This window comes from Pituophis catenifer, unplaced genomic scaffold (assembly GCF_029215685.1).
Source record: "Pituophis catenifer annectens isolate HBS135680 unplaced genomic scaffold, rPitCat1.0.hap2 SCAF_6, whole genome shotgun sequence".
Taxonomy (NCBI): domain Eukaryota; kingdom Metazoa; phylum Chordata; class Lepidosauria; order Squamata; family Colubridae; genus Pituophis; species Pituophis catenifer.
This window is the reverse complement of record NW_027256886.1, coordinates 7,521,733-7,543,852: the sequence shown is the minus strand read 5'-3', so window position 1 is coordinate 7,543,852 and position 22,120 is coordinate 7,521,733. Positions and strand designations below refer to the sequence as shown.

At 43.9% G+C, this 22,120-nt stretch overlaps 1 protein-coding gene across 1 annotated transcript; it reads right to left on the bottom strand.

Annotated features, from left to right (window-relative positions):
- Positions 1-4,051: 4,051 nt before the first annotated feature.
- On the bottom strand, positions 4,052-21,017 carry LAMP3 (lysosomal associated membrane protein 3). The gene is made up of 6 exons (XM_070946095.1): positions 20,969-21,017; positions 15,921-16,603; positions 13,367-13,489; positions 6,758-6,815; positions 5,741-5,908; positions 4,052-4,191 (listed from the first exon to the last, which is right to left on the bottom strand). Exons 1-6 carry the CDS (start codon positions 21,015-21,017, stop codon positions 4,052-4,054), a joined length of 1,221 nt encoding a protein of 406 aa, XP_070802196.1.
- Positions 21,018-22,120: the final 1,103 nt, after the last annotated feature.

Here is a 22,120-nt window from a genome sequence, read left to right as displayed (position 1 = left end):
TGTCTGTAATGTGAGGATCCTGACTTCTTATTTTTGGCCTCTTGGACGAGTACAATGTAGGAATATACATAGAGCATTTTTTTTTTCATCAGAGAAAAGTATTGGGAATGAAAACTCATAATTATTCGGAGCAAGAAACTTGGGCTGTGAATGTAAAACTATTTTGTAAACTTTTTTCTCTCCATCTTTTGAAGAGTTTGAGATTTATTATTAACTTAAGTAGAATTATAGGATTCTGGCCATTGCCTTCTCTTAGGAAGGTATCTGATCCACTATCTTCACCAAGCCTCAGTAGCAGGGGTGAAATGCTCCCGGTTCGGACCGGATCGCCTGATCCGGTAGGGATGGTGGCGGGTGGTTCGGAGAACTGGTAGCAAAAATCCCTGGGCCCCCACCACCACCATGCCCAGCTGAGCCGCACGATCATCAGAGGCTTTTTTTTTTTTTTTTACCTTTAAAAGCATTTTTTCTACAACCTCTTCCGACGAAAAAATGCTTTTAAAAGTAAAGAAAAAAAAGCCTCTGATGATCGTGTGGCTCAGCTGGGATCGTCAGAGGCTTTTCAGAGTATTTTTTTCTGCAACCTCTTGGCCGAAGAGGTTAATGTAAATGAAGCGGGCTCTGATAGATGACCACTGGATAACTTTCTATTCACTCTATTCTAAAAAGCAATGCATCCGGTTGGAAAAAGTACAAACTCAGCCAAAATCCTTTTGGTTCCTCTAGGAGGCCTCTAAGTTGTCAGAAGAAAGGAACATTCTAATGACATACAGCTTAAAGGTTGGTTAGGTCAAGGGGATCCACATGAGTTAAAAGTTGTCTATCGTCAGAGGATGATTTGAGTCTATGCTTCAGTAATCTACAAAAAGAATTATAACTGTTTTGCAAAGAAACTCAGTAATTAGGAAATGTCAATTAAAAATGACAAATGTATATGACCATATGAATTGCTGAGTTAACAGAATCCTTTGTCTAGAAGGGTATAAAAACCATTGTACCTAATTTCTTTGTTCAACGCTTCATGTACAGAGCTTTGAACCTATTGCGCAATATACAAATTGTCTCTGATTAACCCAAAAGTTGTGTTGGTCTTATTAAATCCACAACAAGGTGGTAAAAAAACTGCTTTGAAAAGTGTCTGACGAGCCCAGCTGACTTGCCTGATCGGCAGAGGTTTTTCAAAGCATTAGAAAAAATGCTTTGAAAAATTAAAAAAAAAAAAGTTGGCCACGCCTACCCAGTCACATTACCCCCCCACACACACCAAGCCACACCCACAGAACCAGTAGTAACAAATTTTACATTTCACCCCTGCTCAGTAGGTGGCAGTAGTTGTCTGACTTTGAAACCTAACCATGATTGGATCAGGCTGATAGTGGAGACTTGGATCACAGATTACCCTTGCAGAAAGTTTTGAAACATATTTTTTTTCCTTTGCAAATACATATATTTGTAAAGCACTAGCATTTTCATTTCAGAATCCACATTTTGCATGACTATTTGAGCTACATTACTTGAAAATTCAATCCAGCCTCTTTTGTGGTTTGTATAGGACCAGTAAAGGAACAAAGTTTTGGTTTGGTAAGGAAAAAAAATGAAATGTTGGAAACAGTCTGGGATTGTAAACAATAAAGCAAATTAAATTTCTATACCAGCCATCTCTCCTAAATGAGTCTAGACAGTTTAGAACATTGTAATAAAACCATATAAAACCATATATCCATCCAGAGGTGGATTTCAGCAGGTTTTGACCAGTTCTGGCGAACCGGTAAATACCACCTCCATCTACTCTCTGCCTCCCAAATCCCAGCTGATCGGAAGGGAATGGGGATTTTGCAGTAACCTTCCCCTGGAGTGGGGAGGGAATGGGGATTTTACAGTATCCTTCCCCTGGAGTGGGGTGGGAATGGAGATTTTACTGTATCCTTCCCCTGCCACACCCACCTAGCTGTGCCCCCCATACCATGCCACACTCACCAAGCCACACCCACAGAACCGGTAGTAAAAAAAATTTGAAACCCACCACTGATATAAACACTTGAATAAAAGCATGAATTAAAATCAGGTTAAAACTTCCAAGTTAAAAAAAGGTAAAAATAAATGCAAAAGCTAGGAACTTGACAAGGAAGTGGCAGTGTTCTTAGTTACAAAAAAAAAAATAGTTTGTCATTGCAATGTATTTCTAGTTTCTCCACAATTTAGATAAATCACCTGAAAAACAAAACATTTCACAACTTTAGAAAGATCAAATTTGCCTTAAGAGGAATATTTTCTTGGAAAATAGTTCTCTCTTTTTTTTACAGTGTTTTTCTGAGCCTCGGGAGTTTAAAATATATCTCAAGAAGGAAGGAGTGGCAGATCACTTCTATTCTTTGCCAAGAAAATCCTCCAGGAAGGTTATGCTTTTTATCGAATAACTAAGAGAAAATTGATTAAATACCAGTGAATACAAGGCTGTGCAACCTCAAGTCAACTGATTTGGCAGAATTTGCTCAACCTTTTCCATTCTGCCTTTCAGCAGTTTGAAAAGTGGACGAAGTAGATTGAATTACATGAGACAGATAATGTATTTTTGAACCAATCTGTGGTTAACTGAAAAATGGTTTATTTCAGTATTTCATTTTCCTGGGTTTGTACAATGCAGTGAGTACCAAATTTAACCATTCTGGCCAAGCATATTGTGAAGCAACGATCTGTATGTGTGAAAGCATGCAGAGTTGGTTGAATTAACACGCTATGATATGCCATAACATGGTTTCGTTTTAGCACACAACACAACTTGTAAAAAAATTAAAAAAAAAATAGCCTGGGTGTTTTATAAACCATTTATTGCTAAGCCAGTTAATGGCTACTCAATAAGCCATGATGAAGTCATGGCTTAGTACAAAGGGTGTATCCACCCATTATTGTAACCTTGAAGTTGGCAGCAGATGTGAAATAATGACCTACATTCAGAAAACAGAGAAGGGCAGGCAGCCTATTCCCTAATTAAGGAGTAATGTAAAATAATTAATTTCAATCATAGAACCATAGACCTTGGAGGTCTTTTAGTCCAACCCCCTACCCATAAGGCAGGAGTCCTTATAAGAGCAATGGCTAACCATTTTTTCCTCAGATGCCGAAAGAGTGCGCATGCGTGCGCGTGCCCACAACCATAATGCAATGCCCCCCGTGCGCCTTGACCCGTGTTTGCGTGCACAACCCCCCTGTGCTCCCTCACCCCCTGCGCATGCGTGTGCATCCCCCCCACGCCCCATTTTGGGCCTACCAGGCCTCCCTGAAGCCTCCTGGAACAAAAAACGGGATGCTGGGGGGGGGGAACCCAAAAATCAGCTGGCCGGCGGGAGGCACGCACACTTGTGCGGTGGAGCTGACTTAGGGCGACGGCTCGCGTGCCCACAGAGATGACTCCACGTGCCACCTGTGGCACACCTGCCATAGGTTCGCTATCACGGCCTTACACCATCCCGAATAAATGGCTCTTCAATCTCTATTTTAAAACTTTCGGTGTTGGAGCACCCACAACTTCTGGTGGCAAGTCATTCCACTGATTAATTGTTCTTACTATCAGGAAATTCCTCCTTAGTTCCAGGTTGAATTTCCCTCTGACAAGCTTCCACCCATTGCTTCTTGTCCTGCCCTCAGTGTGCTATAATACCGCTATTAAAGTTCAGAACATGTTTGTTGAAATTTTTGCCTAAGCACCTCTAACAATGTGTCTACCGCAGACAGATCTGTCTGATGTGACATACACATTATTACTACTAATCTTAATTGAATTCATCCAGGTGAATTAAAACACCGCAATAACACCCAAGCAAATAAAAATATTGCTACTGTTGTATATAGTTAATAGATATCTTTGCACCTGCATTGAGCTGATTAATTTCCAATCAAGTGTTAAAAAGTGTCAGCAATTTAAAAATCTCTTAAAGATGCTCAACTGCTATTTGCACATCTGATTGCCACAGCAAAAGCAAGCAGGATCTCCCCTTCTTCCTCATCTTATCATTTGTTGCTACTACACCCATTCATAAATAAACTTCGGGATTCAGATACGGCTGTATCCGGTGTGAGCTTTCCTTCTATAAAGCACACAGGAGAACAGGATGATGATAACTAATCCCGACAGACTGAAGCCAATAGTTGCTGGGATCAACTTCTTGTTTCTATCCAAAGTGCACTCCTCTTCTGCAATTCGGAAAAAAATATTAGACTTTAATAAAGAAGCATCATTTGATTCCACAGTGATTTTCATCTTCCACGGTGATTTTTATCTTAGTCAAATAAAGCTGTAGAGAATTATCCCAGACCTTGTGAGCACCATATGTGAAAGTTATCTTCGTACCAGTTAAAATCATTTCAACTATAGCAAATCCTTAGAAAGGCAGTTTGGTCTAGTGCAGGGGTCAGCAACCTGCGGCTCTGGAGCCTCATGTGGCTCTTTCACCCCTCTGCTGCAGCTCCTTGTCACTCAAAATATGCGTCACAACCGCCAATGTGCGACACCTGCCAGCATGCAATTTATTGAGCTTTTCAACCCCCGGTAGGCCAACCATGGATAAATCCAAGAAAATAAAGGTTTCAAAAGAAAACAGAATGTTTAATTCAACTACATATGCTAGTTTTGTGGCTCAGGAAATAGTCAGGCACAGGAAGGGTTTTGTGGCTCCCGGTGTTTTCTTTTCTGTGGGAAATGGGTCTAAATGGCTCTTTGAGTGTTTAAGGTTGCAGACCCCTGGTCTAGTGGTTGAGGCACCAAACTAGAAAGCCAGTAGACCATGAGTTCAAGTCCCGCTTTAGGGATGAAAGCCGGCTGGATGACTTTGGGCCAGTCACTCTCTCTCAGTTCAACCCACCTCACAGGATTGTTCTTCTTGTGATGAAAATAGGAGGAGGAAGGTGTGTTGCATACGTTCGCTTATCAGTTATTTATGTAAACAACAAAGGTATGATAAAAATAAATAATAAGGCTATGAATCTTGACAATTCCAATAAGATTGAAAGTGGTCGTGTTAGAGGCAGAGACCCTCTTCTAATTAGAGATGGAGACGCTTTGAGAACTGTATGCAACGAAATTCCATTTTAATCAGTGGTGGGATTCAAAAAATTTTAATACCAGTTCTGTGGGTGTGGCTTGGTGGGCGTGGCATGGCTTGGTGGGTGTGGCTTGGTGGGCATGGCAGGGGAAGGATACTGTAAAATCTCCATCCCACCCCACTCCTGGAGGAAGGATACTGCAAAATCCCCATTTCCTCCTGATCAGCTGGTACTCAGGAGGCAGAGAATAGATGGGGACAGGGCCAGTCAGAGGTGGTATTTACTGGTTCTTCGAACTACTCAGAATTTCCGCTACCGGTTCTCCAGAAGTGGTCAGAACCTGCTGAAACCCACCTCTGATTTTAATGTATGCCGGTCAGTGTACATTCAAAGTGACAATAAAGTTATTCTAATTTCTAAGTCTATGTGTTGCCTCCTGGTAGTCTGTACATCTGAAAATTATAAAAGCATTTGTTCTTTTGAGGGCTACTGGGAAATTTATTAAGGGAGTCCTATGCACATATTTATATGCATGCAAAATTGGTTTGGATTAAATGCAGCACGGCTGAGAGAGAATCAGTGAAAACGTCATCGCTCCGCATCTACCCCAAGACCTGGAGATCATGGTGTGAAAATGCCCCTTTGTGCCCTCAGCAGGAAACTCTTAATCATAGGAACCCCGGGGGTTGCATATACTAACCTTTTCCAAATTGGTTATTTACGATATCAAAGGCTTGAAGCTGGGAATTGGCAGCCTGCAGTTGAAAGTTGCTGGCCAAGCCCACCGTTTGCTTACTGAGACACTTGAAGGAGCTTCCCACAGATGTGGAAAAGAGGTGGTCGTTTTTAATTCCGTTGTACATAAAACCTGAAATTTGCAGAGAAAGACACATCACTGTTGATCTTTGCGGCTAATTTTATCTCTGGTGTATCTCTGTGTCTCTGCAATACCAAACCTTAAAACTAATTCCCGGTTTTTGCACAACACTGAGCTGTGCTTTAGATGACTCACCCCCAATAGTCAGTGATGGAGTCAACTGACTATATCGGGTTGCCGGGAGCCACAGCCACTCAGTCTTGGAAGGGTTGAGCTTGAGCCTGTTCCTCCCCATCCAGATCCTCACGGCCTCCAGGCACTGGGACATCACTTCAAGGGCATAATTGGGGTGGTCCCACAACACTGCCAAATAATTTACTAAGACTGTATTACTACTATTCTTCTCTTCCTTACTATCTATCTATCTCTATCTCTTCCCACTTATGACTATAACCATGTTGCTTGTTTCTTTCAATTTATATTGTTTTTATTTGCTTCCTAGTACGATTTGATAGCTTATTAGTAACCTTGACTATCACTGAGTGTTGTATCTTTTTATTCTTGATGAATGTATTTCATTCTCCTTATGTACACTGAGAGCATATACACCAAAGACAAATTCCTTGTGCGTCCAATCACACTTGGCCAATAAAGAATTCTATTCTATTCTAGTCTATCAATGGAAGTTTTTAAAAATAGATTGGAAAACCATTTGGGATGATATAAGATCTGCTTTGAGTAGGGGTTTTGGACTAAAAGACCTCCCCACCAAGGTCGCTTCCAGACCTGTGATTCTATGTTGTATTTGTAATCCAGCATTTAGTTGTGCCAGTATCTCAGGGAGAGATGGATTCCACTTTAGCAATCACCTGAATAGGTAGAAGACAACCTGGTACCTACCTTGCGAGAGAACGGTCAAAGAAGCTTCAATCATGCTGATATAATAGATCTTTTCTTTCTGGAAATAATAATGGAAAGAGAAATAAAGGTGTTTTTTTTTTTTTTAATCCCAATGACTTCTTAGTATTAGCTTGGATTCATGCATCACATTATGCCTTTATATTTTTCAAGGCTGATCTTTTGCATCCAGCAGCTTCACTGCTACACCAAGCTGACTTCACCGATTAGTTTCATTTAAGCTGAGCATGTTATGTCAATCTCCAGCCACTGTAGTTTACAAACTATAGGAGTTTAGCAATTTGTGTGAATTCAGCTAACTGTGCTTTGCTCTGCAAATCATAGTTAAGCAAAATGTGTTTTATCATTTATTTACACCAACTTATTATTTCTTTACGCCGAATTGCATGCCACCTTCTTCACCAGATTCAACAAGCTACAGGTCGTCCTCAACTTACAACAATTCATTTAGTGACCATTCAAAGTTACAACGGGACTGAAAAAAAGTGATGCATGAGCATTTTTCACACCACTGTTGCAAGCATTCCCCCCTTGGTCACCTGATCAAAATGTGGATGTTTGGCAAACAGTTCATATTTATGACGGTTGCAGGGTCATATGATCCCCTTTTGTGACCTTCTGACAAGTAAAGTCAACGGGGAAGCCGGATTCACTTAACAACCATGCTACTAACTTAACAACTGCAGCGATTCACTTAACAATGGTGGCAAGAAAGGTCGTTAAATGGGGCAAAAACAGCTGTCTTACTTAACAACAGATGTTTTGGGCTCAATTGTGGTCATGAATCAAGTACTACCCTGTTTCCCCGAAAATAAGACTCAACCAGAAAATAAATCCTAGCATGATTTTTCTGGATGCTCGTAATATAAGCCCTACCCCCAAAATAAGCCCCAGTTAAGATTGTCAGCCAGATGGTTGCATTTAGTACCATATTTTCCCCAAAATAAGACCTAACCAGAAAATAAGCCCTAATGCATCTTTTGGAGCAAAAATTAATATAAGACCCGGTCTTATTTTCGGGGGAACACAATACCTGTGCATAAATTATGGCTTATAGTCCACAGAGACTGGATTTCACATATCACACTGAACCTCATAAAGGCACAACATGTTGTGGCCCGTCAGTGGCCTGTGCGGATTGTAGCTGATTCTGACAGCGAGGAGGCTGGTGTGGTGCTGCACCAGCAGCCTGTGCAGCTGGCACTCGAGTCAGACAATGAGGAGGCTGGAGAAGATGTGGTGCCAGAGGCAGGGATTCAGCCAGGGCCTTCAGAACCTCCAGAAGCTCCTTTAAGTGAAGAGGACAAAGAGAAGGAGCCTCTTCTTGATGCACAGGCGCACAGAGCTGCCAAAAGGCAGGAGTGGCCCCTCAGGAGGAGGTCTCCTCGAAAGTAAGGCTTGGGGCTAATTGACCACTCCCTTAGCCTATTTAAGGAGGAACGCCGACTGAAGCAATTTGTAGGGAACAACTTTAGTTCATTCTCCTTCGCGTCTGGATTCTCTCCAAATTGCTTCTGAGCTTTCTGCCAACCTTAGTAAGATTGTGATTACTTTATCTTTGTTTTCTTGTAGACTGTTAAAAAAGTTTATTAACAGCCTTTGTTTGGAAAAGACTAAGTTATTTTAGTAAGTTTAAGTTTTGTATAGACTTTGTGTGTGCTGTGTTCTTTGGGGTCCGTAGCTGGGGCAGAACACAACATAAGGGACATGATTCTCCTCTACGACATCGTGAAGCAAAGGTCACCATTGTGTTTGTGTTCTGATGTGTGAAGCAAGTACATAAATTATGGCATTTCTGCAAATTCAATATGGTTCATAGTTCACTATTGCTCTCCATACCCTTCCTGGCACATCCAGGGTTGCATGCCTGTAACAAATAAAGCCTAAAGCAAGCCACCATATTATGGCTTACCACGATGGGTGAATTTGAGCCTTTTTCTTTGAATCAGTGGCTGCATTCATACAACACCCTTCAGGAGACTGGGGAAAGTCTTTTCAAATGCTTTTGCTAAGCACGATTAATCTTTTTCTCTCCACCTTCTTGGTCTAAAATCAACCCACTTGGTAGGTTTATGATTTCAAGTTTTGCACAGCTCAGAACAAAGTTTAATTCAGCAGTCTGTTGTGGCCCGTCAGCGGCCTGTGCAGCTAGTAGCTGATTCAGACAGCGAGGAGGCTGGTGTGGTGCTGCACCAGCAGCCTGTGCAGCTGGCACTCAAGTTGGACAGCGAGGAGGCTGGAGAAGATGTAGTGCCAGAGGCGGGGATTCAGCCAGGGCCTTCAGAACCTCCAGAAGCTCCCTTAAGTGAAGAGGACGAAGAGGAGGAACCTCTTCTCGATGCACGGGCACGCAGAACTGCTAAAATGCAGGAGTGGCTCCTCAGGAGGAGGTCTCCTCGAGAGTAAGGCTTGAGGCTCATTGGCCACTCCCTTAGCCTATTTAAGGAGGAACGCCGACTGAAGCAATTTGCAGGGAACAACTTTGTTCACATACCTTCGTGTCTTGTCTTGCTTATCTTATCAGCTTCCTGCAAATTGCTTCTGGACATTCTGCCAACCACAGTAAGCTTTCAGTATTATTCTTTGAATTCTTGGCAGCTGTTAATGCAGTTAATTAACAGCCGTTGTTGTAAAAGACTGGTTTATTTAGTAAACTAAGGTTTGAACGGACTTTGTGTGTGCTGCATTCTTTGGGGTCCGTAGCTGGGGCAGAACATAGTCTGATTATAGGTGTTTATTTATTTAGGAAAATTTATATAGCCACCTAACTGTCTCATGGCGATTCTAGGCAGTTTACAGAAAATCAAACCCAATATAGAAAAAATAAAATAAAAATAAAACGTAATAATAAAATAATACCCACCCATCTGCATTGTGTGAATGCCACCAGTCTTTATGGTATGGCCAGGTCTTTTTCTTTCCAAACTTTTTTCTATATTTTACCTTTTTTGAGTGCTCATAATGAAAGAAAATTAAACGTCACCTAAATACTAGGAATCCAGTAACTCAGATTCTGGTTGGTAAAGATACTTCTTGAGGAAATGGGGGAGAAACTTCATACCTACTCACATTTCAAGGAGCAGATTTCACCCTCCTCTTGAATCATGAAAGGATTATGCAATTCAGTACCTTTAGCAACACGGGCCTCGGAGGGCAATGGGAAGGCTTAGCCAACTCAAGATTTGCCATCATTGTTTCGCCAAAGCCATCGAGGTGCCTCTTAACCGCACCGCCTTTTCTAAGATCTTACTTGAGTGAAATAATACTTCACTTGCAGAGAAGCAAAGAGACAGAACAAACACTAGAAGCCGAGCCTTTATTTGAAATGCAGGGGGTTGGAGAGATAGAGAGGGGCTTACTCCATTATTCTGTACAGCAGGGCTGTCAAACTCGATTTCTGTTGTTTCGATGAAGAAAGACGCGTAGGCAGGAAGATGGTTCACGGGAAGGCCCCTCGGTGGGAAGGCCCCTTGTTCAAGGCACCCTGACCCCATTCAAAAGGCTCCCTTTTATTGTCATTTTACAACTATCATGGCAAAACATTAATCGACGTTTACTTGTACTGATTGGCTAAAGAAAGCTCGTGAATTCCATATGGACCCCTCGTGTTTCCCTCATGTTCTTTCCTGTGACAAACAATGCCTACGTGCTGGGTCCCCATGCCTTGCATATCTGAGATAGGGTCTCTGCCAGACATCCTGTCTTTACATTTCTGATAAGATTAGGACTTTGTGTTAACGTTGTTTAGCCAGCGTGGTTTACCGACCACTGAGATCACACCATCCCCACAGATTTCATTGAGGGCCGCATCAGGGTTGTGTTTGACCTCGGGGGGGGGCAGACATCACTCGTGTCAGGGCACCTGTGGCCTGAGCACTCTGCCAGTGAAAATGGGCTCCCGAGCTCCGTTTTTGGCCGCAACGGCCTCCTGCAGCCCTTTGCCAGTGAAAATGGAGTTCAATGCGGGGGGCTGCAGGAGGCATGCACACCGGGCGGCTGTTCTTCCAGTTTCCAGCACACGCATGCACACGGGCCAATTGGTCTTCATGCATGCATGCATGCTAGAAACCTGAAGACCAGGTGACCGGTGCACATGCATACGCCGGAAACCAGAAGAGCAGCCACCTGGCACACATATGTGCGCCGGGCGGCTACTCTTCCGGTTTCCGGCACACACACATGCATGCATGCATGCGTGCTCCCGTTTCGGCACTCGAAAAGGTTCACCAACACTGCCCTACACTATTTCTGACAGATGGCAGTCCAGTCTCTTCTTGAAAGCTTCCAGAGATGAAGCTCCCACAACTTCCAAAGGCAACTTCTGTTCCATGGGTTGATTGTTCTCCCTGTCAGGAAATTTCTCCTTATTTTCAGGTTGAATCTCTCCTTGTTCAGTTTCCATCCATTCTTCCTTGTCTGGCCTTCAGGTGCTTTAGAAAATAGCTTGACCCCTTCCTCTCTGTGTCAGCCCCTCAAATACTGGAACACTGCTATCATGTCTCCCCTGGTCCTTCTCTTCTCTTCACTAGACTAGCCATGCCCAGTTCCTGCAACTGTTCTTCATATGTTTTAGTCTCCAGTACCCTGGAGTCCCCTGGAGTCCCCTGTCCAAGCAACCTTGGTTGCTCTTCTCTGCACTCTTTCTAGACTAGAGTCTCAACAACTTTTTTATAGTGTGGTGAGCAAAACTGGTTGCAGTACTTTAGGTGTGGTGTTATTAAGGCTTTATAGAGTGTTAGTACATCATTTGATCTTTATTGTATCCCTCTGTTAATGCAATTTAGGATTGCATTAGGTTTTTTGGCTGCTGCCGCACACTGTTAGCTCATATTTAATTGGTTGTCCGCTAAGACTCCAAGATCCTTCTCACAGTTACTACTATTAAGCCTGGTTTCACCCCGTGTATATGTTATTGAAGCCCCTCATGTGCTCATGTGTCCACCATCTTGATTATTTGTATCTTCTCCTCTGCAGATACTCCAGATTGAATGCATTTGAACAAGCCACGAAGCACAGCTTACAACCGGATGCTCCCAGAAGTAGAGAAATGCATTATGATTCATCGTAATCCATGAACCATGAAAAATTAAAATAGCTTTATGGAACTGCCAGATTAAAAATGGAAAGGAAATCACATGATGGAAAATTGGAAGGAGAAAGGCAGGGGTGAAATGCTACCAGTTCGCACCGGTTCAGGCGAACCGGTAGTGATAAAAACTACTGGTTTGGGCGAACTGGTAGAAAAAAAATGCTACAAACTGGTAGTAAAGGTAAGTAGAACCCACCCCTTTGCAGTGGGGATGTATTGCATTATTTTATCTAGTATTTATTTACACATTTTACTTCACTATTCCCCAATGATACAACACATTTTTCTATCCCAGAAGTTTATAACCTACCTTTCCCTTAAAGAGATATATTGTGTGTCCCTTGGTATGTATTCTGTTTTCCATATCATATTTTACCAGCTTTATGTGATATACAGAACGGAGTCAATGGATAAAAAACATGACTTTGTTAAGGGAAGAAAACTACAGTTTAGAAACCTGTTTTAATGTTGGCTTGTTGATTCCAAGAAGTGGAAGCTTTGTGGCTTAGTCTTAGTTCGTTTTTATACTGTACCTAAACTTGTAACTAATTCACTAATGTTCAAAACAAGACTTAAGGAAGCTAGCTACGATCAATTTTCCATTGGAGAAGGCTGAATTTGCTGTGGTTTGGACTTGTTTTAGTTAAATAGGTCTGCATTTATTTTAGTCCTTCACTGGGGTTGTTGGCATATGCAAAGTGATACATGTACTGTATGTCGATAACTATGGTTTGAGCTCTTCTCTTGAAAGAACATTTGAGGGAGAATCTTATACAAATAAAACTAAAGCCAAGCATTTCACAACATTAAAGTAAGAAGTTCAAAGTCAATATGAATATGAATAGAACCCTTGTGGTGAGTTTAATTCTGTGTGTGTTGTATTTTCTACCTGCTCGATACACCATTTTGTGTCTTTAGGAAACTTGACCTAACTTCAGCAAAACAATTATTTAGCTATATGGATGTATCAATTGAATTAATCATGATTTTGTTAACCGTGGATTCTGGCATGTTCATTGAGTCATTTATTTGAAGAGGATTCCAAAGCCCTCAATTCTCCCATATACAGGTAGTCCTCGACTTACTACCACAGTTTGAGCCCCAAATTTATGTTGTGAAGTGAGACATTTTTTGAAGTGAACTTTGTCCTATTTCACGACCTTTCTTGCCACTGTTGCTAAATGAATCACTGCAGTTGTTAAGTGAGTAACATGGTTGTTAAGTGAACCTGGCTCCCCTCTTGACTTTGCTTGTCAGAAGGTCGCAAAATGGGATCACGTGACTGCAGGTCACTGCAATTGTCATAAATATGAGTCAATTGTTAAGTGTCCGAATTTTGATCACGTGAACCCCTGCCCCCCCCCCCCCCAGGATGCTGCAATGGTCGTAAATATGAAAAATGGTCAAAAGTCACCTTTTCAGTGCCGCTGTCACTTTAATGGTCATTAAATGAACTGTTGTAAGTCGAGGACAACCTGCCCCATTTCTGAAGAAAACCTTACCTTAGTAAAAATAAAATGAACGAAGCCACCTTCAAACGAGATGTTGAGCATCGATTGACCAGATCCACAATATCCTGCAGTGTGTGTGACGTTGGGATCAATATTAAAATATTCTAGATCGCCCTGTGAAATAGGCAAGACGTCAGTGCATTAATTTCAACCGAAAAACTGACAAATTATTATTGCTTACCAATTTAGAGCAAGAGAGAATGATTAGCTACACCTATTTGGTCCCCACATTACAGAAAAGATGTTGAGACTTAGGAAAAAGTGCAAAGAAGAGCAACTAAGAGGATTAAAGGCCTGGAGACAAAAACATATGAAGAACGGTTGCAGGATTTGGGTATGAATAGTCTAGAGCTGGGATGGCGAACCTATGGCACGCGGAGCCGTATCTGTGGGCAAATGAGCATTGCCCTATTTCAGCTGGCCAGCTGATTTTCAGGCGTTCTGGGCCCACCTCTGGGGGGGTGGGGAAGGCCATTTTCACCCTCCCCAGGCTCCAAGAAAGCCTCTGGAGCCTGGGGAGCAGTGGTGGGTTCCTCCCGGTTCGGCCCGGTTCGGCCGAGCCAGTAGCGGTGACGATATGATGTCACCGAACCGGTTCTCCCCCCCCGCCCTCCCACGTTATTCTTACCTTTTATTTGGTCCCACCCCCAATCTATTGCTGCCTCCTGAGTCCCAGCTGATGACTAGAGGGAAAAAAACTGTTCAAACTCTTGCCGCGGGGCTTCAAAGGGCCATCCTATAGCTGATCAGTGTTAAAAGCAAACAAAGGAGTCGGGTCGTAAGTGTGAGGACTGGTCGTAAGTGCGAGGACCTTCCAGAAATGACTCTGACCAGCTAGCCACGCCCACTTAGTCACATGACCTCTAAACCACACCCACAAAATAAGCCACGCCCACAGAACCGGTAGTAAAAAAATTTAGAACCCACCCCTGCTGGGGAGGGCAAAAAATGGGCCTACTTGGCCCACCATGCCATCGTGTGCCAAAAGCGGGGGAGCGCAGGAGGGTCACGCATGCATGCACGGTGGGACACGGCGCATTGAATTATGGGTGTGGGCACACGTGTGTGCGGACACCCCCCCCCCGTGCTCTCCCCGCTTTTGGCACACGATGGCAAAAAGATTAGCCATCATTGGTCTAGAGAAAAGGACTAGGGAGGTGGACATGATAGCATTATTCCAATATTTGAGGGGCTGCCACAAAGAAGAGGGGTTCAAATTATTCTCCAAAGCACCAGAGGGCAAAACAAGAAACAACGGATGGAAACTAAACAAGGAGAGAAGCAACCTGGAATTGAGGGGAAACTTCCTAACAGGGAGGACAATTACATAATCAATGGAAGAGCTTGCCTTCAGATGTTGTGAGCTCTCCATCACTGGAGGTTTTTAAGAAGAGACTGTAAGACGTCTGAAATGGTACAGTTTTCCTGAACCTTTTTGGCACGGAGTGCTGAAACGGGAGCGCGCGCAAGCACGCACACAAGGGAGTGCTGGAAACCGGAAGAACAGCTCCCCGGCGTGCATGTGCGCACCGGGAATCTGAGCTTCCAGTTTCCAGTGTGCACATGCACGCCAGTCACCTGGTCTTCTGGTTTCTGGAGCACATGCACACACGAAACCAGCTGGCTGGTGCGCATGCGTGCACCAGAAAACAGAAGCTCAGCTTCCATGCACATGCATGCATGCCAGGGAGCTGCTCTTCCAGTTTCCGGCATGCACATGCTTGTGAAGACCAGCTGGCTGGCGCGCATGTTCCCGCCAGAACCCAGGAGAGCAATGGGTGATACCTGGCATCACAGGTGGGTTCTAAATTTTTTTACTACGGGTTCTGTGGGCGTGGCTTATTTTGTGGGTGTGGTTTGATGATCATGTGACAATTCTTTAGGATTTAGCAGAGGTACTGGTTTACTAGGCTTTTAACTGCTTGCAGAGATGTACTGGTCTACTCATTTGTTTTTGGAGCGTTGTTTTTGGAGGCACCGGTCTACCACCACACTGCTGTTTAATACTGATCAGCTGTAGGGCGGCCCTTTGAAGCTCCGCGGCAAGAGTTTAAACAGTTTTCTTCCTTCCAGCTGATCAGCTGGGACTCGGGAGGCAGCGAATAGATTGGGGATGGGGCCAAATAAAAGGTAAGAATAACACGGGGAGGGTGGGAGGGCCCAGCTCCCGAACAAAGAGAACCGGTTTGGTGACATCGTATCGTCACCGCTACCGGCTCAGCTGAACCGGGCCGAACCGGGAGGAACCCACCACTGCCTGGCATGCCCGGAAAGATGGCTCTACATGCCACTTCCAGCATACATGCCATAGGTTTCCCATCACTGGTATAGAATCTCCTGTTTGAGTAAGGGGGCTGGACTAGAAGACCTCCAAGGACCCTTCCAGCTCGATTCTGATTCTGACTTCTCTCATTTTTTTAAAAAAACTTAATTTTTAGGGTCACCTGACTGGAAGCAGACTGGGGAAGACTGGATTAAACCCTTTCTGACAATACAAGGAACAAAAAGAAAGGAAGAGGGTGGGAAGAGCTACACAGCAGCTTACCGTTTTTGTGTTTGTAACGATCATCGTCAAGCCAACTAAAGCTTTAACACAATCTGCAGTTCCGTTGGAAACACTGTAAGTGCCCGTCAGAGCGGGTGATGGTTGAGGTGCCAATGTTGGTCCAGTTTGACTTGTTGGCGTAGGCGAAGAAGTCATGCTCTTGTGTGTTGCCGAACTTGTCTTCTCAACGGTTGTGTGTTTCCTCAGCTTCGTAGTGTCTTGCTCAGTAGCCCTGGAGACAGTCGTCTTATTCGCATTTTCCTTGGTTGTGCTCAGAACAGGAGTCACCTTTTTCCGACTAGCTGATAGCGGCGGTGTTGAGGTTGTTTCTTGAGACACCGTTCTTGTTTTGTGGGTTTCGGTCCAATCAGTTTGAGGCTCAGATGGCAAAAGTGTTGTCCTTGCAGCCTCTACGGGGTTCCACACAGCCTGTGATTTTGTCAGTGGAATGGACTCTGCCTTTAACATCTCAGCTGTGGGCGCTGAAGGAATTCCTCGTGCTATGCCATGGCCTAATCGATTAGCCAAAGCTTGTGAATGACTGTATGGACGAATCGTGGCTTGGGAATTGGAAGGAGGGGAGCGATCTGGAAGTGGTGCTCTCTGCAGAAATGAGGTGGGGCGTAGGGTTGTCCTACCTGGAGTCTCTCCATCCAGCACGTGACCAGTGCAAGAAAAAACTGCTGTAGACGAAAAGAGAGTTAGTTTTCCATCAGCTTTTGTTACCTTGTATGTCCCTGAGCTGCTTCATGTACCTCAAAAAAAAAAAAAAAAAAAGGAACACCTTTCTCCTTAGCCTAAGTTCTTGGTGTACCTTCTGAATTTGCTCACCACTATGGAACTGTAATTATGGAAAGATTATAATCTTTATTATTATCGCTTTTACAAAGCCTTGGTAAGGCCACACTTGGAATATTGCATTTAGTTTTGGTCGCCACGATGTAAAAAAAATGTTGAGACTCTAGAAAGAGTGCAGAGAAGAGTAACATAGATGATTAGGGGACTGGCAGCTAAAACATATGAAGAACAGTTGCGGGAACTGGGTATGTCTAGTTTAATGAAAAGAAGGAGCAGGGGTGACATGATAGCAGTATTCCAATATCTCAGGGGCTTCCACAAAGAAGAGGGAGTCAAGCTATTCTCCAAAGCACCTGAGGGCAGGACAAGAAGCAATGGGTGGAAACTAATCAAGGAGAGAAGCATCCTAGAACAAAGAAGAAATTTCCTAACAGTGAGAACATTTAACCAGTGGAACTGCTTGCCTCTAGAAGTTGTGGATGCTCCAACACTGAATTTTTTAAAGAAGAGATTGGACAACCATTTGTCTGCAATGGTATAGGGCCGGGATGGCGAACCTATGTCACACGTGCCACCTGTGGCACACGGAGCCATATCAGTGGGCACGTGACTGATACCCTAGCTCAGTTCCGGCACGCACAGCTGATTTTCAGGCCTTCCGGAAGTCGGCAAATGGGCAGGCCTCCAGGGCGGGTGGGGAAGGCTGTTTTCACCCTCCCCAGGCTCCAAGAAAGCCTCTGGAGCCTGGCGAGGGCAAAAAACAGGCCTACCAGGCCCACCGGGCCATTGCATGCCAAAAGTGGGAGGAGCGCAGGGGGGGCATGTGCGCATGCGTGGGGAGGGGCGGATGCATTGGATTATGGGTGTGGGCACGCATGCGTGTGACCCCCCCGTGCTCCTCCCGCTTTTGGCACGCGACGGCAAAAAGGTTAGCCATCACTGGTATAGGGTCAGTTACTTGAGGAGGGGATTGAACTACCAGAAGATCTCCAAGGTCTCTTCCAACTTTGTTATTTTATTTATTTATTTATTTATTTTATTTTTCAGATTTCTATACCGCCCTTCTCCTTCCGGACTCAGGGCGGTGAACAGCCAAATATAAAACATTCATACACAAAAGTTAAAATAGATTTAAAATAATTAAATAAAATTTGGCCCATAGTTTAAAACATTTCAATTAAAATCAATATCAAATTTAAAACCAACCATAAAATCAGAACAGCCCAGCTAACTGAAAAAAGTAGGTTTTAAGGGCCCGATGAAAAGTCCGGAGGTCTGGGATCACTTGTATCTCTGGGGGTAGATTGTTCCAGAGGGTAGGTGACACCACAGAGAAGGCTCTCCCCCTGGGGGTCGCCAGCCGACATTGTCTGGCCGACGGCATCCTGAGGAGGCCCTCTCTGTGGGAGCGAACTGGCCGGTGGGAGGCAATTGGTGGCAGAAGGCGGTCCTGTAAGTACCCCGGCCCTAAGCCATGGAGCGCTTTAAAGGTGATCACCAACACCTTGAAGCGCACCCGGAAGTCCACCGGAAGCCAATGCAGCTCGCGCAGGAGAGGAGTCACATGGGAGCGCCCCGTCGCTCCCATAATCCCCCGCGCGGCCGCATTCTGCACCAGTTGGAGCCTCCGGGTGCACCCCAAGGGGAGCCCCATGTAGAGAGTGTTACAATAGTCCAGACGAGAAGTGACGAGCGCTTGAGTGACCGTGGGTAGGGAGTCCCGATCCAGAAAGGGGCGCAACTGGCGTATCAGGCGAACCTGACAAAAAGCCCCCCTGGCTACGGCCGTCATATGCTCTATTTTGTTAGAGTTTCTGTTAGAGTTTATGCTGCTGGGAGGAGAGTGCTTTACATAAATCCGTTCAGAATTTCTCATATAATTTTGTGAATCAATTTCATACTAACTCTATTTCTACTGGAGTATTTCTTTCAGTTGCAAAAGAGAGTCACACAAGAGCCTTCAATTTCCTGTTTCTCACACTCTCCCATCACAGGGGGTTTTCCATACTGCCGAATTGAAAGCGTTTGCCTGCCCGTTTTTTGCATTGAATGAAAACAGTCCTACCACGAAATGTGCTGTGTGCCCATTGCCATTGGTTATCCTGCTGCAATTACTTCTATACAGGTGGTCCTCGACTTACAACGGTCCGTTTACTGACAATTCCAAGTTACAACGGCACTGGGGAAAGCGGCTTATGACCGCTGTTCAGACTTATGACCGTCGCAGCAGCTCCATGGTCACGTGATTTACATTTGGATGTTTGACAAACTGGTTCCTATTTATGATGGTTGCAGTGTCCTGGAGTCCCCTTTTGAAACCTTTTGAGGAGCAAAGTCAACGGGGAAACCAAATTCACTCGTCAACGTTGTTACTAACTTCACAACTGCAGTGATTCACTTGACAAATATGGCAAGAAAAGTCGTAAAATGGGGCAAAAGTCACTTAACAAATTTTTCACACAAAAACAGGGGTGAAATGCTTCCGGTTCGGACCGGATCGCCTCTTCGGCCAAAAAAATGCTTTTAAAAGTAAAAAAAAAAAAAAAAAGCCTCTGATGATCCCAGCTGAGTTGCCTGATCGTCAGAGGCATTTAAAAGAAAAAAAAGCCTCTGCCGATCAGGCAATTTAGCTGGGTTCGTCAGAGGCTTTTGAAAGCATTTTTTTACAACTTCTTCACCGAAGAGGTTGTAGAAAAAATGGTTTTAAAAGTAAAAAAAAAAAATGGCCATGCCCACCCAATCATATTACCCCCTCCCCACCAAGCCACTCCCACAGAACCGGTAGTAACAAATGTTAGATTTCACCACTGCACAAAAATATAAATTTTAGGCTCAATTGTGGTCATAACTTGAGGACTACCTGTATTTACTCATTGCAAGTCCCTGATTTCTCTCTAAGGTCCTGTCTAACCAAGATTAGTAAAAGATGCACTTGTTGAGGGGGCCAGTGACTCTTTGCCCAAGGTGGATTCGATAAACCTTGGATCTAAAATGAGCTCTCTCTTTTGCGTCACTTGAGATCCCAAGATTGCTTTAGAACAAACACTCATTACAAAAGTCCAAAGAGGGGAAAATGAGCACAATGTTCTCAGTCCCAACATACTTGGTTAAATACAGGTAGTCCTCGACTTATGAACCACAATGGAGGTCAAAATTGCCACTCTTCAATGTGACAGTTGCTAAATGAGTTTTGTCCCATTGAACGACCTTCCTTGCCGCACTTGTAAAGTGAATCACTGCAGTTGTCGAATTACTAAAACGGTTGTTAAGTGAATCTGGCTCCCCCCTTGACTTTGTTTGTCAGAAGGTCGCAAAAGGTGATCACGTGACCCTGGGATGCCGCAATGGTCGTAAGTGCGAAAAACGGCCATAAGTCACTTTTTTCAGTGATGTAGCTTAGAACTACACAAATGGTTGTAAGTCAAGGACAAAAGGTTGGAAAAAAGTTATTTCACAACAGATTTTTTTTCCCCACCCGTTGTTTACCTTAATCTCTGACAAGCCTACTTCCGGGATAGTGAAAACTGAATCTTCACTTGTATACAAACCAGTGAAGGGTTTCATTTTTTTTACTACCGGTTCTGTGGGTGTGGCTTGGTGGGTGTGGCATGGCTTGATGGGCGTGGCAGGGGAAGGATACTGTAAAATCTCCATTCCCACCCCGCTCCAGAGGAAGGATACTATAAAATCTCCATTCCCACCCCACTCCAGGGGAAGGATACTATAAAATCTCCATTCCCACCCCAATCCAGAGGAAGGATACTGTAAAATCTCCATTCCCACCCCACTCCAGAGGAAGGATACTGCAAAATCTCCATTCCCTCCCCACTCCAGGGGAAGGTTACTGTAAAATCTCCATTCCCACCCCACTCCAGGGGAAGGATACTGCAAAATCTCCATTCCCTCCCCACTCCAGGGGAAGGATACTGCAAAATCTCCATTCCCACCCCACTCCAGGGGAAGGTTACTGCAAAATCCCCATTCCCACCCCACTCCAGGGGAAGGTTACTGCAAAATCCCCATTTCCTCCCGATCAGCTGGCCCTCGGGAGGCAGAGAATAGATGGGGGCGGGGCCAGTCAGAATTTTTACTATCGGTTCTCCGAACTACTCAAAATTTCCGCTACCAGTTCCGCTACCGATTCCCCAGAACTGGTCAGAACCTGCTGAAACTCACCTCTGATACAAACATAATTCTAACACGTGCAAATAAAGTGTAACATGTAGCCAAGCCTGTAGATGTCTACTTACCTCCAGCCACGATTAGAAGAAATTCAATTAGTGGCTTCCATCGACTCATAATGCAACCACTTCAAACTGAATTATTGCGGTAAAAGAGGGATTGGATTAATGCAACGTTTTGGCCCTTAAGATGCCACAATGGTCTTGGTGGTTTTTCTTCCCGGCTACAGCAGGTTCATTTAGCCACTTCTCTGCAGAACAAAAAAAATCCACTGTTCCCTGATGAAGAGTTTTGAGCAAAGAGGAAGTGGTGCTCACGAAGAGTGAAATTTCTGGGTTATATAGGCAGTTGGTAAGTCACATGCGAGAAGGAAAGGGTGGAGAGAAAGCATCTTTGAAACATGTGAGCCTGCTTGCTAAAAGGCTGGTGGAACTGAAATTAAAAGCAAGATTTGCAGAAGTTATTGCCGGTTCATTTCATTTCCTTTGAACCTGCTTGTTAAAATTCTGCAATAGGCATTTCAGTCTGAGCAGGAGAGAATGGATCCCAGAGACAAATCCCGATTATCTAGGTAGGGACAATGTTTTCAACCTTAATCACTTTTCACTTAAGATATTGAAGGGAAACAATAATAAGGATATAATAAATAATACTAGGATATGATATACTGGTATACTAGATTCTGTAACCATTAGGTTCTTGTAATACACATATGCCTTTGTATTTGTATCACATATATTATGCCTTTATATTTGTATCTCCTGTAACAAACATATTCTGTTATTAGGCCTGTAATGTATCTGGTATTTGTCAAACATATGTCCCTGCCATTTGACCTGAACCCATATCAATCTTCTCCCTGTTTTTTTCTTGTGCCATCTAAGAGCATGGTACGTATCTCCAAGGGATAATTTACACCTCAGTCCTAATTCATGTTGATCTGGATAGACTCCTACTTTCCAGGGCCAGGGGGCCTAAGTGGCCAATTGAGTAAATAAAGAAATGCTCAAGATGACTAATTGGGAAGTTTCTATTCCCCCTTACAGGGCAACAAGGAATGCACGGGCCTGGATTGGGAGGCCAGAGTTGGATACTAAACTGACGTCTCTGAGGGTATAAAAGGACGCCATACCTTCCCCAACGTGTGGCTATCTCTATCTGTATGTTCTGGATATATTTCCACCCAGTATTTTGTTTTTGGCCATAAATACAATCTGTTT